At 40.8% G+C, this 19,957-nt stretch overlaps 1 protein-coding gene across 5 annotated transcripts in view; it reads left to right on the forward strand.

Moving 5' to 3' along the window:
- The window catches only part of CREB1 (cAMP responsive element binding protein 1), a 33,190-nt gene that overhangs the window by 7,116 nt on the left and 6,117 nt on the right, over positions 1 to 19,957 (forward strand). For 2 of the 5 annotated variants that reach the window (XM_035138180.2, XM_035138161.2), the window contains exons 2-5: positions 9,373 to 9,494; positions 11,192 to 11,338; positions 14,332 to 14,432; positions 15,142 to 15,284. In XM_035138180.2, the coding sequence (XP_034994071.2) occupies positions 9,381 to 9,494; positions 11,192 to 11,338; positions 14,332 to 14,432; positions 15,142 to 15,284 (505 nt within the window). In that variant the 5' untranslated portion in view covers positions 9,373 to 9,380. Of the gene's footprint in view, positions 1 to 6,222; positions 6,278 to 9,372; positions 9,495 to 11,191; positions 11,339 to 14,331; positions 14,433 to 15,141; positions 15,285 to 15,306; positions 15,503 to 19,957 lie in introns of those variants that run through there. The other 3 variants (XM_060282142.1, XM_035138190.2, XM_035138201.2) reach the window with 3 other exon arrangements.

Genomic DNA, 19,957 nt, shown 5'->3' on the forward strand with positions numbered 1-19,957 from the left:
TACTAATTGTCCCAACAGCCCTGAAACACTATCAGGCACTGAATTTGGCTGGCGAAACATTTGATGCTCATCCAGGCCTAGAGTCTGAGGTCCTCTAAGGGTAGCCAATAGTAGATCCTTAGCTAAGTAGGAAGGACTCTTTAAGGAGTAGGCTCATGTATTTTACTGAAAGGCAGAAGGCTTACGCATTCCTTGCTTCTAATGTACAGGGAGGCAACTACCAAGTTTATTCCTAAGTAACTGAAAGCCTCCTCCTAAGCAGTGGCTAGAATCAAATAACCTCCCTCCAGTATAATTTAAGGGAGCTAGAAATTAGCATTGGGCAAATGCCAAAAAGTATCATTTGTGTACACAGTTCATCCTCTCTTTACTATACATACAGAGAGTTTTGTCCTTTGGGTTTCCTGGAACAGTTGGATATTAAATATGCTATAGAGGGGGGGGGGAACCTCCCCTGATCAAGTTAAGTGTTTTGCACCCAACTTAATTTTGTTGTTGACAGCAGCATCCTGTCTTGCAAATACTAGGTGGCAGAGGAGGAGCACCAAACCTGTATTAATACCAATCATACCATTACAATTTTTAAAAAAACTGATTACCGGTAAATGGATTTTCATAGTCTTTGAAATTATTAGTATGTCTAAATCTTGCTTGAATGTGGAACAAATAAAATGTAGAGGCAGCATTCAAATAGTTTTTAAGTATGCAGGTGCTTTGTTGCTGAATATTTCAGAGTTTTCTGGGATTTTCCTACTTGTATCCCATCCCAGTCCTACTAATTAGGCTTTCAGCTCCTGTTTTCATTTGACCCCTTTAAGTCAGGCTCAACATTTTACCCATGTCTGGGGCTCAAAAGTTGCTTTGCCAGTCTTTCCCTAGTGTCCCAAGTTCTATTCAAACAATGCTTAACTCTCCTTTGGCAGGCACAAGTATCTACACATCTCTTTATTACAGATTTACACAAATTCACATTTATTAATGGAACCATAAAACTTCTAGCAAAAAATACAGCCAGGTGTATATCACTTTATAATTCTTTTGATTAAAATTTGAGAGGTAACACACGGTGACATAAATAATTGGGCCTTTGAAGCATACCTTTAATTGCACCACACCCTGCACTGGCAATAGGAAGACAACTGCATATACAGCAGATTCTTTTAGTAACAACAAAGTCACTCCACTGTGATGCTGAAGATTGTTAAGAGCATGCATGCAAGCTTCTGATTTGATTTCTCCACTGTGCACCACTTTGCTAACTGACCAGTTTGAAAAAGGGTGTGTGTGGTTTTTCAGTTGTGTTCAAGGAATGCTTATCTCATTGGCCTTGCACATGGACCATGTTAACTACTCTTGTTGAATTTGGAAATTTGATACAGCAAAGAGTGATACTAGTAGCACACAGTTACATTTGTAATGAATTTCACGTATATAACTATGCCAGTCTTATGTAGGGTTGCCATATTTCAAAAGGACACCCAAAAGTTGTTGAGTTTTTAAAAAAAGGAAATTAAGATCCAGCATAAAGTGCCGCCTTTCGGAAATTCCACATATGGCACCCCTAGTATTACAGAACAGTTACCAACTATTAGGCGAGATTGGCAGTTTGACAGTTTTTAGCTTTGTTAACTAAATGCAAGTAAAGCAAATTATATTAGAATACTTTCTGGGGCATCAGAATGTTTCCCAATGCAAACTACCCCAATCTGCAGTTTTAATCTGAAATCTTAGGAGCAGTACTGCGTCCAGAGCTCAGAAACTGCTCGCTCTAATGAAATTTCCTGTCACAAAATGCACCTAAAACAATGGGAGTTTCAAATACTGCTGTGATGCTTGGGCAGACATCAGAGGAAGTGCATTCCCTTTTCACAATGAACTGCATTCGAATCCCAAAGTGGAGGAATATTAATCGGTGACTCCACCCAGGATTTGGTGCAAAGTTGCCCTAATTGGTTTATGGAATAATGCTGCAAGTTTTTAATTAAGGAACACTGCAAAGGCTTTTCCTGTTGTCCATGGCTTTTCCTCTTGCTTTAACTAGAAGTGTATTCTTCATAGAAGGGGCTACTGACAATATACATTTCCCTCATGTCCTGAAGTCAGGTATGAATAAAGGGTGCACTACTGGACATTTATGGATTTGAATTCCAATAGTAAAATTACTGACAGAATGACTTTATGCTACCATGGGTGACCTTGATAAAAACAGGAGAAAAGCATGTTTCACAAAGAGGAATTGGAGTCTTATCACTAATAATGTCTGCAAGTAAAACAGTAATATATCACACACTGTTAAGAGCTTTGACATCTAGAGAGCAGCTTCCCCTTGGCTGGGTTCCAGAGCAACCCTATTCATGCTTACTTAGGAATAAGTCCCATTGAGTTCATAGGGAGGTCCAAACAAGTGTGCATAGGATTGCATCCTCAGTGGTGTTAGTTTAAACAGGAAGTGGTTCATAAGTGAAGAGAGGCACACAAGTGAGCAACTTCAGCATCACAATCATATTGTGCTAACCACATACTGTGGATATTGTGATCAGTATTCAGAATCTCCCAAGTGTGGATATTACTGGTCACAAAGGGTTACCAGCACAGTGTTTATTTGAGTAACAATGAAAGCAAATTCTCAATATACTGAAATCTGGGATGAATGTAATTAGAACCCAAACCTGTTCCTAGCTGGCTAATTCCCTCTCTCATTTCTTGTCAACTGACCAAAGTTCCCACTGCCACCCAATTATCCTCCTATGCCCTTTTCAGCCTCCCCCTCCCCTTTTAATACTCTATACTCCCAATGGGTTTCCTTCCCCTACCCTCAAAGCTCAAACCCAAAATATGGTTCATTACACCAGTTTTGGACTTTGCTGTCCTTGCTAGTCTCTGGCCTGCCTCCTGGACTGGCAGCGATTAGCACAGAAACTGATGCTGTCTGTGTGTGATTTATGAGTCTATTTGGCATTCAGAGAAATCTCTGCCTGGAAACAAGATTAAACAGTATGTCAGAAAAGTAATAATGTGATGAACACTCCTTTAGCTTGTAGTGTATCACTGAAGGAGGATGTAAATGTTTCCGCCTGTACTTGGAACCTTAGAGGTGGGGAAGATTAAAGAGAAATTATTTATGTTTATTACTTTCCAATTCGTCCATTAACCAGAATGGCTACTAACTTCTCATCGGGCTTGTAATCCAGTCATCTCATGTGCTCTAGGCTGGATTGAGACAGCAATTCTAGGTCTTCACTTTGCTTTTAATAATCATCAGTATAAACTAGGACCATGGTGCACCATCAAGCACCTATCCAAATGATGGCAGTGTGCTGCTAATGAGTAACCACGCTAGGATTGTAAAACTGATATATGAAAGTCAGTTCCCAACATTCTATTCCACTTAAGTGTCACCAAGGGATAAATCCAGGTTCAAAGTGTGCGGATAGGAACAAGCTTTAATAATAGCTAGGGTTACCAGCCCCCTATCCTAATGATGTTCTTGAATGTATCCTTACCATCTTCCACATAATAGCTATTGTGCATTCCACAGGGACAAGTAAAGTTCTGCCATTGACATCCTGTAGCACTGCTTATTGCCCCTGATATTGGCTACAGCCAAGAAGATGAGGTGGAGCAATGTTTCTCCTGAAGTTCTGAGGCTAGGATGGCTTTTCCAATGCCTTCCCCCACAGGAGTGGGGTGGGAGTGAAGCAAAGCTGAACATTGTTTCTTTCCCCACCCAAATGCTGAACACAACTCCTGGTTGGAGATGGGGTAGTTTTTCCTCCTTGGCTTGCTTTGGTTGGTTAGTTTTCGTTTGGGGGAATGGCCAGGTTGGGAAAATATGTGCCTAGGGCAGTTGCCTCAGTGATGAATGGGAGGAGAAGAGTGGGGCTGGAATTATTTATCCTTCCCTGGTCCTCTTCCACTGGGTAGTCGAAGAGGAAAGTGGTGACTGTCATACTTTAGCACAGGAATGGGGAACCTGTGCCCCCCCCCCTGGTTTCCAACTCTTATCAACCCCAGCCAGCATGACCAGTTGTCAGGGGTTATGGGAGGAATAGTCTGGCAATATCTGGAAAATCATATTTTAAAAAATCTTTAATTTGATAATGGATATATTAAAATAATGCATACAAATTACCAGGCACAACTGGTTTTTAATTTCTTACCAGACTTTTAATAGTTTGTGCATAGAAGTTGTTTTTCCAAAATGTTTGCCACATCAGTTCTAGCATGGCCACCTGCATCAGATCCCTTCTTAAGTGCATATTCTCCCAGTTCTTCACTTGGCTGCTCTGTAACCAGCTCTTAATCTTGGTTTCAAATCCTAGCTAAGGAGTGAACCTTGTTTTATATTAACCCAGATATAACATTGCATTATATTTAAGGGCAGCCTTGGAAGCAGCACTGAGCTTTTGAATGTCAGGAGGAAGGCTTCGTCAATGCCTTTTTCCCTTTTGCATTCCCTGCATGCCAAATCTGACAGGTGAGCAGGGCTGCCCACCTGGCAGTCACCTAATATCACAGTTGTGTCATCTAACCCATTTTTCTTTGCTGGTGAGATTTTAAATCAACCTGGGCAAAGGCTTAGCACTTTGCAAGCACCAAGGATCCGCTGATGGTTGGTGCTTGCAAAGCTGTGTATCTTTGCAAGCACTGTGATGGTGGCTGTTCTTGCAAAGGCAGAAAGCTTTGCAGGCTCCAGCAATCAGCTTGTCACTGGCATTTGCAAAATGCTATCACTTGTGAGCACCACCAATTAGGTGCAAACTCTGCTTTCAGCAGGGAGCCACATTTCTACTTGACCCATCCCTGATGTCAAATATGACCAGGTGGGCATGGCTTGCTTGAAACAGTCTTGTTCAGGGGTCAGCAAACTTTTTCAGCAGGGGGCCGGTCCACTGTCTCTCAGACCTTGTGGGGGGCCAGACTGTTTTTTTAAAAAAAAAAACGAATTCCTATGCCCCACAAATAACCCAGAGATGCATTTTAAATAAAAGGACACATTCTACTCATGTAAAAACACCAGGCAGCCCCCACAAATAACTCAGAGATACATTTTAAATAAAAGGACACATTCTATTCATGTAAAAACATGCTGATTCCCAGACCTTCCGCGGGCCGGATTGAGAAGGCGATTGGGCCGCATCTGGCCCCCAGGCCTTAGTTTGGGGACCCCTGGTCTTGTTAGTCCAATGGGGAGACTGGCATAACTGCTGTTGGAAGTTGTCAACCATAAAATGGCTGCTTTTGTGTTCAGCTTCATGGGTTGACAATAGTTTTTCTTACTAAGAAAAAAACATAGCATGGCTTACATAGCAACCAGGAAGTAGACAAACTAAAGATCAGAGAATCCAGAGACACAGTAGCTGGAGGAAAAGGGCAGGGCAGAGCACAAGTGTAATGGAAAAAGAGAGAAGGAAAGAGGGATAGGAAAGAACAAGGGTCTGATAAAGTGAGATCTGTGGGGAAAGCTAGCATGGTCTACAGAAATGGGAATTTTATATTGTTGGCAGGAAGAGGAGAGGAGAGAGTGGTGAGCAGACAGGGAAGGCGAAGCAAGTGAGAGCTGATAGAGGTAAGATACCCGAGAAAGTAGGGGCCCAAGGAAACAGTTGGTGATAAAACGATAGTCGTCGGGGTGGGCAAGGAGAAGATGCATGTGAAGCAAACAACACATAAGGCCTAGGGAAATTTTACAGCCTTTGAGGCTCCAGTACCTTTTCCCTGCGTGGGATGGAAAAGTACCAGTATGCTTTTGTCCATCACAACAGAAAAACCACATTGGTGTAATTCTTCTATGCAACTGTCAGAGGCACAGAGGCGCTCTCAGCACATGGATCTTAAAACCCCAAAGAGGCAGCCATCCTCCGACGTGGCGGAGGCCAAATGAGTGAGCAGAATTTCACAGATGTAGCTGAACTATTTATCATTAGGAAAGAGGTTCAAAAATTAAAATCTGCCCATATCATAACTATACAGTTCTGGTCGCCATACCTCAAAAAGTGGAGGTGGAAAAGTTTCATCACCTCAAAATATTGGAAGGGTTAAATCCTGTGCCTCTTGTATAATGCCAACCTAGAAGTATGAAATAATCTGAAATGAAGTGATAGCAACAAACAACTTCCCTGCAATTTCCCCCCTGAATTTTTTCTCCCTCATTATCAGAAAATTGGGGGGAAATGAGCAATAACATATTTCAGGGTTTCCTTTTCTCATGAACGTTTTTAGAACTTGCCTTGCCCAAGAATGTGTGGTTTCAAAATTCAGTTCTTGCGTTACAAAGGTTGTTGTTGTTGTTTAGTCGTTTAGTCGTGTCCGACTCTTCGTGACCCCATGGACCATAGCACGCCAGGCACTCCTGTCTTGCACTGCCTCCCACAGTTTGGTCAAACTCATGTTCGTAGCTTCGAGAACACTGTCCAACCATCTTGTCCTCTGACGTCCCCTTCTCCTAGTGCCCTCAATCTTTCCCAACATCAGGGTCTTTTCCAAGGATTCTTCTCTTCTCATGAGGTGGCCAAAGTATTGGAGCCTCAGCTTCACGATCTGTCCTTCCAGGGAGCACTCAGGGCTGATTTCCTTAAGAATGGATAGGTTTGATCTTCTTGCAGTCCATGGGACTCTCAAGAGTCTCCTCCAGCACCATAATTCAAAAGCATCAATTCTTCGGCGATCAGCCTTCTTTATGGTCCAGCTCTCACTTCCATACATCACTACTGGGAAAACCATAGCTTTAACTATACGGACCTTTGTTGGCAAGGTGATGTCTCTGCTTTTTAAGATGCTGTCTAGGTCTGTCTAGGTTACAAAGGTAAGAACCATGTATTTGACTCTGGTGATCTCTTCTTTGTCTCTTGATCCAAGTGCAAATCAAAATTTAATTTAATTTAATTTATGAATTCACAGCCTACTTTTCAACCAACATTCTTAAACGAAATATAAGAATTACAAAATTAAAAAGTTAAAAAATAAACCATTAACACAATTACTGTTGCAATTTCCTCTTCAGTACAAATCATAGTTTGCCATGACATCTAAATTAGAAAACTATTTAAACTGTTTCCATTTCTGGTTTGGAGAGATTAATGAATCTACTATCATTGCATGGACTACCTACTTTGCATTAAAAGTGAGGCAGTATGCAGGACAGGGGAGCATGGTTTGGAGGTTTTCTGAAAAAGCCAGTGACAGCCTTTGCAAAAGATAACCAGACAAGGATTCAGAGTACATAGGCAGACTTGGTGAAAGGGTACTCGGGGACTTAAATAGCTTTTTCTGTTCTAAGCACTTCATAGGGGTGGAAGGTCAGGTTACACCAAGCGAAGGGTGGGCACAGGCAGGAATACATCCTTGGGGCATTTTCATAATCCTTTGCAGCCATGAGGGCTGAAAACATTTCTTATATGCAAGTTGAGTTTCTGAGATTTAAACAAGAGAATCAAAGATTTCCTCAACCCAGTGGATCATGTTCCCATTCACAGCCAGGTGGACTGGAGGTGGCCATCTGTGTGAGAGCAAGTTGAAGGAGCAGACATAATTCCGGACAGTAAATAAAATGCCTTAGTTTGTATATTAATACTTGTGCCTCAGTCATTTCACTTTTACATTTCAGGTGCAGTGCTAAAACAAACAAAGTGAAATTCAAATTGTATAAAGAATGCTTTGTGATCTATACATTAGCCTAAGTCGGGGGGGACGGGACATTCTCTTTTCCTTCATAAAAGTTGTTTTTATTTGAGGGAGCTTCATTGTTCACATAGGTGGAGCTTACAATCAAATAATAAGGTAGTATCAAGAAACTAACACCGTTAGCAATATGCACTTTTTAATGTACTTTTCAACCAATTTTCTTTGGTTAGCTGCTGTGAGGGCGATCTGGCTGCGACATCTGTCACCCCATTGATCGCCAGGGTTGATTCGGCTGATCTGGCTGGCTAGGCGGGTGTCCCCTTCCTCCCTCACCGCTCCATGTGCGTCCCTCCCGAAGCTGCGCGCTCGGTGGAAGAGGACGACCTTCCCAGATAGAAGGAGTGTACCGTTCTTCGGTCAAGGGTATACGATAGCTGCGCTCCCCTGCTAGAACCTCCAAACAAATCTCAACATGCTTTCAGTGAAAATGCTTCTTGCCAACGGACAGAGATGTTTCTGACACCATTTCTCCCTCCCAAGTTTGGTTTCACATTTATTTCAGAGGGAAACACTCTTAACATCTGGTTGCAAGACCCACTCATCTTTCCTACAATGACTAATGTTCATGGTGAAATTCTGTTGTTTGTAGTGGACTAATGTACATTCCAGCTAGATCACAAACCTTTAGGTTTGCTAAATATTTAAAAAAAAGTTCACCAAAACCACTTCCTATCTAATCCTGTGGTTCATAGTTAATTCCATTTAATTTTGGGATCCATCAGATATTGCATTGGATGCTGTGAAAGGAGGCAAGCGTTTGTTAGGGATATGATCTCGTTTCGATTGTAAAGCTCAGGCCAGAAAGTCTTAGTTGGCATTAGCTGTAACTCAAACTTTCTAGATATATTTTTGCCATACCTGTAAATTGTAACTTAACATAACTTAACATTACTTCAGTCTTTATTATGACCAGCCGTGTTAAGTGTTCTGCTTTGGGGAAAACAATCTTAAACACACTTACTAGGGAGTAAATGTTGCTGGGTGTATTTCTGAGCAAACATGTGCACAGTTGTGTTACAGAAGGACCTGCCCAGCTTTGGGGGGGGGGGGTGCATTCTGTGAAATCATCTGGAAATCTGATAAACTTGGGCTCACCAAAACACAAACAACCTCTTCCACACTACAGTTAGGCTTGAGAGAAGCCTTCTGGTGTAGCCAGACTGCTTTCAAGCCTAAGTGTCTGTGTATGATGTTTTCAGCGGCTAGGAGTTGCAGCTGAAGAGGTGAGAGTTAACCCTTCCCCAGCTGTGACCATGCCTGAAATAGCCCCCCCCCCCCACATCACAGTTAGCTTTGAGAAAAGCCTTCTGTGGGCTATAATAAATGGCTCCCCTGCCAAAAAGAAAAAAGAAAATGCATCTGCACTGCGGCAAAAGACAGAGTGAGGAGGAAAGGCCTTGGCAGGTGTATGTTCCCCCGTGGCTGCTGGGTTGGCAGTCCCTGTGTTATTGTTTGAACTTCCCAATGTAGTTTGCATTATTTGCAACAAGAACTGTAATCATTATTACTTTATGTCGAAAGCAATAATTATGTAAATGAGAGGGACCTAACAGCATAACGTAAGATTTCTGGCAGATAATTGGGAATTTTTTGTGCAATACTGTACAAATTCTGTAATTGAAACTTAGGAGTGGAATATACAAGAGTACACCTGCCCTGTAATAGTAATGCAAATCATTACCATTGTAGGTAACTAAATGACCATGGAATCTGGCACAGAGAACCAACAGAGTGGAGATGCAGCTGTTACAGAGGCAGAAAACCAACAAATGACAGTACAGGCCCAGCCACAAATCGCAACGTTAGCACAGGTACAAAGTTGTTCTCAACTAATCTGTTGTGTCCTTAAGCAAATGTTTATAAGAGTAACTTTAACATCTCTTATGGAATCCAAAAGGTTTAAAGGTTGTTATGATTTGTTACAACTATTACAGCTAAGAAACACTGAGGTGCCACAGCAGAGAATCATGGTGTGTTTTTTAACCTCTGCATGCATCCCTATCTCTCTTCCCTTCATGGTAGGCAGCAATTAAACCTGGAAGTCTCCTGCTTCATCCAAAAGAAAAAATTGTGTTTATTCACTACAGAACAAGCCAAACACAGCTTGTTCCAAAGCTGGCAACTGTACGTTTCTCACTTTTGGATAGAACAGGAAACCATTATCATTGGCAGCTTCTGAATTTAATTGCTGCATGACACAAAGGGAGATGAGAAGGAGCTGCATGCTTGAGCAAAAAGCTTGATCTTAAGCGGCCTTTAATTAAGGTATGTTTTGGTTGGAGAACAAAAAAGATCCTATTTAAAACCACTAGTATCAACTAAATCAGTTTAAAAAACAAAAACAAATCCAACATATTAATAGAGTTACGAATTTGTTACTACACAAGGGTCTGGTTAAGCCATGGTTTGTTAACTGAGTTGTCTCACAGACGCCCCAACAAACAGTGGTTTGTTTCATGAATGTTGGTTTCTTTGCTATCAGTTCTTTCATTGTGCTTTTGTAGCTTAATAAGCATTAGAGATAGGTGGCCAAAAAAAACCATGGTTAAGGAAGGGTCCTGGGTTGCACCTAACAGCAAGCCGTAGTTAAAACAAGTCAAGACTCATAAGTCAACAATAAGTCGTGTCTCCAGATAGTAGTTTGTTGTCAGTAAATAAATCATAGTTAAGTCACTGGACAGGGTTCAGACACTCAAACAAACCATGGTTTAATGAAAAATAATTTAGTGTACTATTCGTTAGTATATAAATTCCCATTATACATTGGAGTGCCTCTGAAGAAGGTTCAGAAACTTCAGCTGGTGCAGAATTCAGCAGCCAGGTTGCTCACTGATCACATAACACTGATCCTGTCCCAACTGCACTAGCTGCCAATTGGTTTCCAGGCCCAAGTGCTGGTTTTGACCTATAAAACCTTCAGTGGTTCAGGACCGCAGTACTTCAAGGACCATCTCTCCCCATATGAATTGACCCAGACCCTGCGATCATCATCAGAGGCCCTTCTTTGTATTCCTCCTCTGCAAGAGGTCTGCAGGGAGGCAACACAAAAATGGGCCTTTTCGGCGGAGGCTCCCCATTTGTAGAATGCTCTCCCCAAGGAGGCTCTTTAGATGTCAGATAGGTATTGCTTTGTTTGTTACTTTGTTATGTATTTTTATATTGTAAACTGTCCTGTGATCCTCGGAAGAAGGGTTTGTATGGAAAATAAATAAATAAATATTGATATGAAATTTGTAATCATGTAAGTTCATTATTTGTCATAAATACTTAAGATGATAAAAGTGAAAGGTGTATAAAGTAAGTGTAGTCATTTATTCTCTATTAGTACCTTCAAATAAAAGAAAATATGATATGATTGTTATAAAAAATTGTCTGTCAACCCTTGTGACATCCTGATTCTTATGTGGAAAAGGTTTGTTAACTGCATTAGTACATAAAAGGGGGGAATGAAGGATTTAAGACATTAGTTCTGTGGTTTTACCATAATGATTCCTACTTTCTTTCCTAGGTATCTATGCCAGCAGGTCACGCAACATCTTCTGCTCCCACTGTGACCTTAGTACAGCTGCCTAATGGGCAAACAGTTCAAGTCCACGGTGTTATCCAGGCTGCCCAGCCCTCAGTTATTCAGTCCCCACAAGTCCAGACAGTTCAGGTACGTGAAAATGCCTTTCAAATAACCATGTTATTTCCTGAAAAATAGAAACATTGCCTAAACTGTTGTTTCATGAGCTTTATTCTCAGCACGCACCGTTTTAAGTTTCTGAAAAGAAATTCTAAACAATACCAATTTGCCTTTGCCATTTCATAGATTATAGGTAATTCATGGTATGCAGGATGAAAAAAAGACTTCAAAACTGTCATGTTCAGGACAGGACTAAAAAGTTAAAACAGACTCTCCATTTCCACCTCTTCTGTTTAAAGTCACTGCACTCTTGTTTTTGTTCTTTTCCATCTCCACTGGTATAGCAACAGAAATTAGATTTCTGCTGGACATAGGCATGGTCTGGCCTGAGCCACAACAGTATTTCTTGAGATACATATTATAGTGAGAGAAGGCTGCTTGCTGAAGGATACATGGAAGCTGTTTGGTTAGCCTTGTAAAGGAGATGTTGAAAATGTATGTATGAGGGGAAAGTGTGTTCAGGGTAGACTCCAGCTTTGTTCCAAGGAGCATCTAATCTGGCCCATCCGAATGACTATGAAAAACCCTAAAGCCTAGCTAGTGAAGGACGCAAGGCCTTGGTGGAGCTGCTGCAGCAACAGCACTGGAGGTTTAACAGAGATGGGAACTGCAGGCCATTCTCTATGAGGATGTCTTCTGACTTTGCAAGACCCACATCCTTCATAGAAGGGAGCATGTACAGCCAAGATGGGCAGCATTTCAGACCTGGAGGCATCAGCTGAGGAAGATTCCCCTGTGGTTCAGTTATGGGGCCTGGCTTTATGACCTCCTTTTCATATCTGAAACCTTCCAGCGGGAAGGGGGCAGCTGGAAAATAGACACTCTAAAGTTTTCATTCTGAAGCATTCCACCATATGAGAAGAATAGCATTTTATTTAGATTCTGCTGAAAAGGGATGTGTGTTTAGATGATTAGAAGACTTGCACATACATAGGTGTTTTCTGGAAAGAGGTGTTCATCTTCTGATGTGAATCAATAACCAATTTAGGACAGCTAGTGTATCCTCTACAGCAGAAAGCAGCTGCCCACCCTTGGTTTAGATTCTAAACTTTAGAATAAAAGACTTAAGCAGTTCATTATGCTGCTTAATTAGGGGTATTTAATATGGTTCTTTCCCTAAGCAGGTTCCAAAGCACTCTCAAAATAATTCACTATTAAGCATGACAATAGGAACAATTTCGATTGCCCTGGTGTGTTCTTCCTACAAGCATGTAGCCGGCAATTCCTGGAAACAGAATGCTGAACTAGTTGGAAATTCAGTCTGATCCAGAAGGGCCCTTCTTATGATCTTAAAAATGTGAGATAAATGTAAGATGCAGTCCTAAGGTCACCAAGGTGGCGCCCCATAGGCCAGATGGGATCTACCTCTGTGACAGATCCTTCAAAGCCCTAGCCCAGCAAACATTGGAATTCTGAAGTCAGCCGGGCGAAAAAGGAGATAGCAGCTTTGATTCAGAGGCATCCTGGTCATGTGACACACCCTCAAACCAGGGAGAAATTTAGTCACACTCCTAAGCAGAACTAAATCTTTCCTCCTATTGTTTCCAGTGGTATGGAAATACTTTTTTTTTTTTAAAGTGGGAAACGGTCAAAGGGATACTAGGGATTTCCTCCGCCTTGTACTCCTGCCCTGCTACCTCGAGCCATTGTACATCCACCCAGGATTGCAGTTTTAGAGATTTCTTATTAAGAATCAATAATCACCAGATAGGCTTCATAAGTCTGTTTATACAGTTGTGTAAGCAGTACTAGGTTTTTTAGACCATTTTGATAATGATTCCTGTTTGCTGCTTTACAAGTTCTGTAGTTTCTTCTGCCTATACTTCCAGTCACTAAAGCTAGGTTTATGCTGTTTGTCCTGTAAAACCCTCCAGAGTTCAGATGACACACAGGAATTTCTAACCACAGTGAAACAAGATAAGAAACTGATAACAAAAGTGCTCGGAATTTAGGAGGAGAAGATTAAAGGCAAGAATGCTGAAATATTAAGAAGTGTTTCACAATCTGTCAGAGGGTCTCCTTACAGAGAGTCCCCACCCATCATTTTCACCAGCTCCTCACCCAGCGTCAGCACGAGCAGCGAGTCAGAGGAGAGAAATGAGGAAGTGAGCAGAGTGGAGGGAGGGCTCTCGTATGCTACAGAGCCATTGTACCACTCTGAGGGAGAGCTAGGGGAGGGGGAGCTGAGACAGCCATTGGACACAGGGCGTCCGTTTCCCCCTACGCCTGAATTGAGGCGTGCCAGCACCCGTAGGGCAAGGGGACTGCGTTTTGGGTCCCCAGGCTCTTATGCTGGGTGAAAACCAGGAAGAAGCTATTGCGAGGTTCTGATATGGACTGAGCAGTCATGTTTTCCGATACTCTTGCACTGTAAATAGCTTACACAATAAAACCCTGAAAGAAAAGACGGAGTGGAGCATCTTTACTCATGAGTAGCCGCAACCATCTGTGACACAACCCTTCCTGGTTATACTGAATATTGACGACATACCTATAGATCTTTGAGCAATTTATATTCCACAAGTGAAAGCACCTGATAGCCTTTCCAATATTGACACATGTTTGGGTTTTGCTTGTTTGTTTTTTTAATTAAAAAAAAATATTCTTTTGGGGGGGAACAGACTCGCTTTTTCTTTATTGTGTTTTCATATTCACCAGTCAACCAGGTTAGTAAGTGCTGGCCGGACACCACCTATGGATCCCATATCTACCTTCTGCTACCAAGAGCGTCGATGGCATCCCCTTTTTGCAGAGGCCAGGTTTTTATAAAATTTCATGTTCTTCTGAGCATGTTTGTTCAGAGTAGATAGGAGACCACAGTTTCTTACACTACTTGGGTCTTCAGATTTTCATGTATAGAAGAGGACCTCATGGTGTGGGTTTGCTGACCATATTCTCACCTTTACATCTGTTTTTACTTAAATATGTTTTAAACGGTAACATTACTGTGCTCTTATACCTAGATCTCCACTATTGCAGAAAGTGAAGATTCACAGGAATCCGTGGACAGTGTCACAGACTCCCAGAAACGCAGGGAAATTCTTTCCAGACGACCTTCTTACAGGTAGGAATTTAATTTCTCTTACACACATGGAGCAAATCGGCTTCTTATAATTACTGTCTAGTGACACGTCAGACACAAGCCATTTAGCTTTCAGTTTTCTTAACAACCAGTTTCTTTGTTATTCTACAAACTCCGGTACAAGTTATAGTCATACTGTATAACTATAATGTGTTCCAGATGTTTGGCACGGGGCTTCTCCTGACCTGGTTTCAGGAGAGGAAGCGAAGTCTTGTTAGGCTAGCACAATAATTTGGTTCAACACAGCCCAGTGCACCTAAATCAGTCGGATTATCCCAAACTGTACAATAGGGGCAGAAATCCTTTTTGGCTTCAGCATACAGTTTGCGCTAAGAGATGTTAATCTTGAAGTGTTGTGTTGAAATCCTGCTTGGGTATCCATAGGTCAAGTCCTGCTGAGGAAGTAAGAGCCATATTCAGAGGCATTTCACAGCTGAATACCTGTTGCTATAGGAGCAAATGGCAGATGAGGCTTTATGCTCCCAGCTAACCCCATAGGGAACAGGATACGTACTGGGAATGGGTGGGCCCTCTGTCTGATCCAGCCAGGCTTTCCTTTAGGCTCTTACCCTGCCAGTGTGACAGCCTGGGCATTCTGTCCCCGCCCTTCCAATTATACCAATTCTGCCGCCCCAAAATACGGAAGCTACTAGAAGCTGGTAAGATTTCTACAATATTCTTCCCTTTTCAGAAAAATCTTGAACGACTTGTCCTCAGATGCCCCAGGAGTGCCAAGGATTGAAGAAGAAAAGTCTGAAGAAGAAGCAACAGCACCTGCCATCACGACTGTCACGGTGCCAACTCCAATTTACCAGACAAGCAGTGGGCAATACAGTATGTTGCTTGTGTTTCTGGTCTGAGAAGTGGAGAGGAAGTATACTTCAGAGATTTGGTTTTTAAAAGATGGCAAGAATGCTTAGTATTTATATTATGAATTTTTCCTAAGTGTTCAAAACGTGAAGCCCCACGTTTGCTACTCCCAAGTTTTGAAATTGTGGTGCCAGAAATGCTGGAAGGAGAGAAACAGGAAATACGTGGGAAGAGGCCAAAAGGTAATACAGGCAGGACACAGTGCTTTTTTTCTAGAAAAAGGGAACTCACAATGAGCACCTTCCTCGTTCTCTTAAAATGGCAATGGTGCCTAGCTGAGAGGTGCTGGAACCCACCTGAGAGGTGCCGGGGCTGAGTTTCTGTGAGTTTCCCCTGAAAAGGTGCCCTTTGGATGCAAAGGTTCTTACTTTCACCAAAGGCCAGCTTCCTGGTCTGGCAAAATAAACAACACTTCCTTGATGCAATGGATCAGTAGAACATGTTCCAGTTGCAGTTTTCATGTGAGAAGCATTGCCATGTGGATTGTCCTTACTCAGTAAACTTTAAGGGCTGGAGGGGGGGGAGGCAGATGAAGAGCATGGTGCTTGCAACTGTTTGTTTGCCCTGGTCCCCAGTGTGGTCCTGATTTTCTTTTAGGGACTGGTGTTGCTGATATCAACCATCACTATGGCAATGCTCTGCATGCAGGTATTGTCTGCATGAATGGACTGGTGTAAATGTGAAGGAGCTGAGGAGTCTTGTGCTAGAAGCACTGAATGAGGGGACCGTGTGTGAATGGTATTTGTGCTGCCGTCTGGATGAGGTGGAGCAGACCGAGGGACTTCATGAAAGAGAATAGACTCATGAAATAAAAACCAGAAGAGAAACTGTATGTGAAGAACGAAAAGGAACTGAGATAAAGAGACGGAGGAATGCTAGAGTGGAGATCTGAGAAAAGGGTGTAGATAAAAACAGAACCGTGCAGGGTAGAGAAGAGGAGGAAACAAAATGAAAAAACAAAAAACCTTAATCATTTTAATGGGCAGAGCTTGATAGAGGCATGTCAGAAGCAGAATGATAACTTTGATGGGCTTTATGTCATTCGTTATTTGTAACTAATATTCTGTTGATCTACGCATTTTTTTTCACATTACTGAAAAGCTCACATAGTAAATACCTAATGATCACCAAAATCAATATTTAGAGGGTCTCATTGTTACTCTTGAAATGTAAGTTGTAAATATTTATTTTGCCCATAAAGTAGATATTTTCACTCTGCAGGAGGAAATTATTATCTAAATTAGGTTGTTAAAAAAACAAACATGGTTGCAAGGAATACAAACTTAACTGACAAGCTGATGACAGTTTTTTTTTAAAATACATTTTATTCCAATTTTCCAAATTCAACAAATTAACAAAACCAATCTTTTATACAAAATCTTATATTCACATCTTTTACCTTGCTCCGCCGAGCTATGACTTCCCCCCCTCCCTTCATGCGGGTTTCTTGTTAATTCCCTTTTTTGCAGTTCCTTTTTTAACATATTGGTCAATTCGTAAGGTTTATTTTAATCCTGCGAGAGTTTTTAATGATCTACAGTTTTTCTCCATATAGTCCACATATTTACTCCAGTCCTTTTGAAACCTTGTCTCCCCCTGGTCACGAATCTTGCATGTCAATCTAGCAAGTTCAGCATAGTCCATCATTTTTATCTGCCACTCCACAATTGTAGGTAATTCCTGTAATTTCCATTTTTGGGCTAACAAAGTCCTAGCCGCGGTTGTTGCATACATAAACAGTGTTTGCTCTTCTTTTCTAATCTCTCCTCCTATTATTCCTAACAAAAATGCTTCTGGTTTTTTTGGAAAAGTATATCTAAACATCTTTTTCAATTCGTTATATAAACTTTCCCAAAATCTTTTAACTTTTTCGCATGTCCACCACATATGATAAAATTCACCATCTTTCTCTTTACATTTCCAGCAACTTTTATCACTCATTCTATACATTTTAGCTAATTTAACTGGAGTTAAATACCATCTGTACATCATCTTATATACATTTTCTTTCAAGGCAATACATGCTGTAAATCTTAAAGTTTGATTCCATAATTTCAACCACGCATCATATTCAATATTATGCCCCAAATCTTTTGCCCATTTAATCATCACTTCTTTTGTCAACTCATCTTTTGTATACCACTCCAACAACAAATCATACATCTTTGCCAAAAGCTTTGTTTTGCCTTCTAGCACTTCTATTTGAAATTTGGATCTTTTATCCTCAAAACCTATTTTTCTATCTTCTTTAAGCACATCATTTATTTGATGGTATTCTATCCATCCTGTTAACACTCCTTTAATGTCCTCAAAAGGTTTTAAACTCCATCCTTTTTCAGTTTTCGTCAAGATTTCCTCATACGTGGCCCGCCTCTTCTCCATATTTACTTTCTTAACTGTTAATACCTCTGCTGGTGAGACCCACCAGGGTGTTTTAGTCTCTAACAGCCTTTTATTTCTTTCCCACACCTCGTACAGAGATCTTCTTATCACATGATTCGTAAACCCGGTATGTGATTTCTTTTTGTCATAACATAAATATGCATGCCATCCAAATCTATTGTTAAAACCTTCCAAATCTAACAAGTCCGTATTCTCTAGAGTTATCCATTCTTTTATCCAACAGATACAGGACGCTTCATAATAAAGTCTCAAGTCTGGCAGGGCGAATCCACCTCTTTCTTTCTTATCTACCAAAATTTTATGTTTTATTCTAGGTTTTTTCCCCTGCCAGACAAATCTTGATAAAATCTTTTGCCACTCTTGGAATTGCCTCGTACCTTTAACCACAGGTATAGTTTGAAATAGGAATAACATCTTAGGTAATACATTCATCTTTATTGTTGCGATTCTTCCTAAGAATGACATTTTCATATTAGTCCATCTTTCCAGGTCTTTCTTTATTTCCTTCCATACTTGTTCGTAATTATCACTATAAAGATTAATATTCTTTGCTGTCATCCATATTCCCAGATATTTTACCTTTTTAGCCACGTCGAGTCCATGTTTTAACTGTAATTCCTGTTTTTCTTCTTTCGTCATATTCATTGCCATAACCTTGGTTTTTTGTCTATTTAATTTGAATCCTGCCAATTGGCCAAATTTCTCCATTACTTCTATAGCTTCTGCAACACTTTCCTTTGGATTTTCCAATGTTAAAACTAAATCATCTGCGAAGGCTTTCACTTTAAATTGCTTTGCACCTACCTTAATACCTCTAATTGTAGATAGGTCTCTTAATCTGATCAATAATATTTCCAGGACCATGATGAACAATAACGGTGATAAAGGGCAGCCCTGTCTAGTTCCTTTTGTGATTTCAAAATATTCTGTTAGGGTGTTATTAATTATCAATCTTGCCTTTTGCTCTGAATAAATCGCCTCGATCCCATTCACAAATGTATTCTTCCCAACCATTGATTCCAAATTCCTCTTCATGAATTGCCAAGATATATTGTCAAAAGCTTTCTCAGCATCTACAAACATCAAGACAGCTGGTTTATCTATCTTGGTCTCCAGATATTCTATTACGTCTATTATGTGTCTTACATTATCCTTTAACTGTCTACCAGGAAGAAAACCAGCCTGATCCTTATGTATTATTTGATTTAAAACTTCTTTCAATCTCTTGGACATTATATCTGCAAAAAGTTTGTAATCATTATTCAATAATGAGATTGGTCTATAATTTTTTACTTCTAAGCCATCCGTATCCGGCTTTGGGATCAATGTTATGTATGCCTCTTTCCATGTATTTGGGATCTTTCCCCCCAACAGAATATCACTCATCATTTCCTCTAAAACTAGAACCAACAGTTCATTCAGTACTTTATAATATTTCGCCGTTAAACCATCTGGTCCTGGGGCTTTACCTTGTTTCATTCTCCCTATTGCTTGTTGTAATTCTTGTGTCGTTATCCTGTTATTTAGCTTCTTCCTCTCTTCTTCTGGAATTGGTTTCAAGCCATATTTTCCTAGATACTCACTGATCTTCTTCTCATCTTCTTTCTTTTTGCAATACAAATCCTTATAGAATTTTTGAAAGGTTTTCTTAATCTCCTTTGGAACTTCCGTCACTCCTCCCTCTGTCTGATGACAGTTTTTTAACATTGGCCTGTGTGGTGATCGCAGTCCCAGCTGCTGGGGTTTCAGTCTCAGGGCAGTATCTCCCTAGATTGACAACGGTAATAGATGAAATTTCTGTGGAGACGTCAGTATTTTCCAATAAAAACCACTCTTTCAACCAGCAAAAAGCCGCAGCTTCAAAATAAATCTTTAAATCTGGCTTCTTCACCTGAGCTCTATCTGTATCAGGTTTAGGAATCAGAGTTATGAATGCATCTTTCCAGGTCTCGGGTGCTCTGTCCCCTCTTAAAATCTTGTTGCCTACCTCCATCAGCGGTTGTATCAGCCAATCTTTTAAAGATTTATAATATTTGGAGGTTACCCCATCAGGTCCTGGGGCCTTGCCGTTTTTCAACTCATTGATTGCTACTTCCACTTCCTGTCTTGTAATCAACTCATTCAGTAGGATCTTCTTTTCAGTTGGAATCTTTTGAATCCATTTTTGTCCAAGAACTTTCCCATTTTATCCTCTTCCTCAATTTTCCATTCAATTTCTTGATTTATTACTGTAT

This window comes from Zootoca vivipara, chromosome 1, assembly GCF_963506605.1.
Source record: "Zootoca vivipara chromosome 1, rZooViv1.1, whole genome shotgun sequence".
Classification (NCBI taxonomy): domain Eukaryota; kingdom Metazoa; phylum Chordata; class Lepidosauria; order Squamata; family Lacertidae; genus Zootoca; species Zootoca vivipara.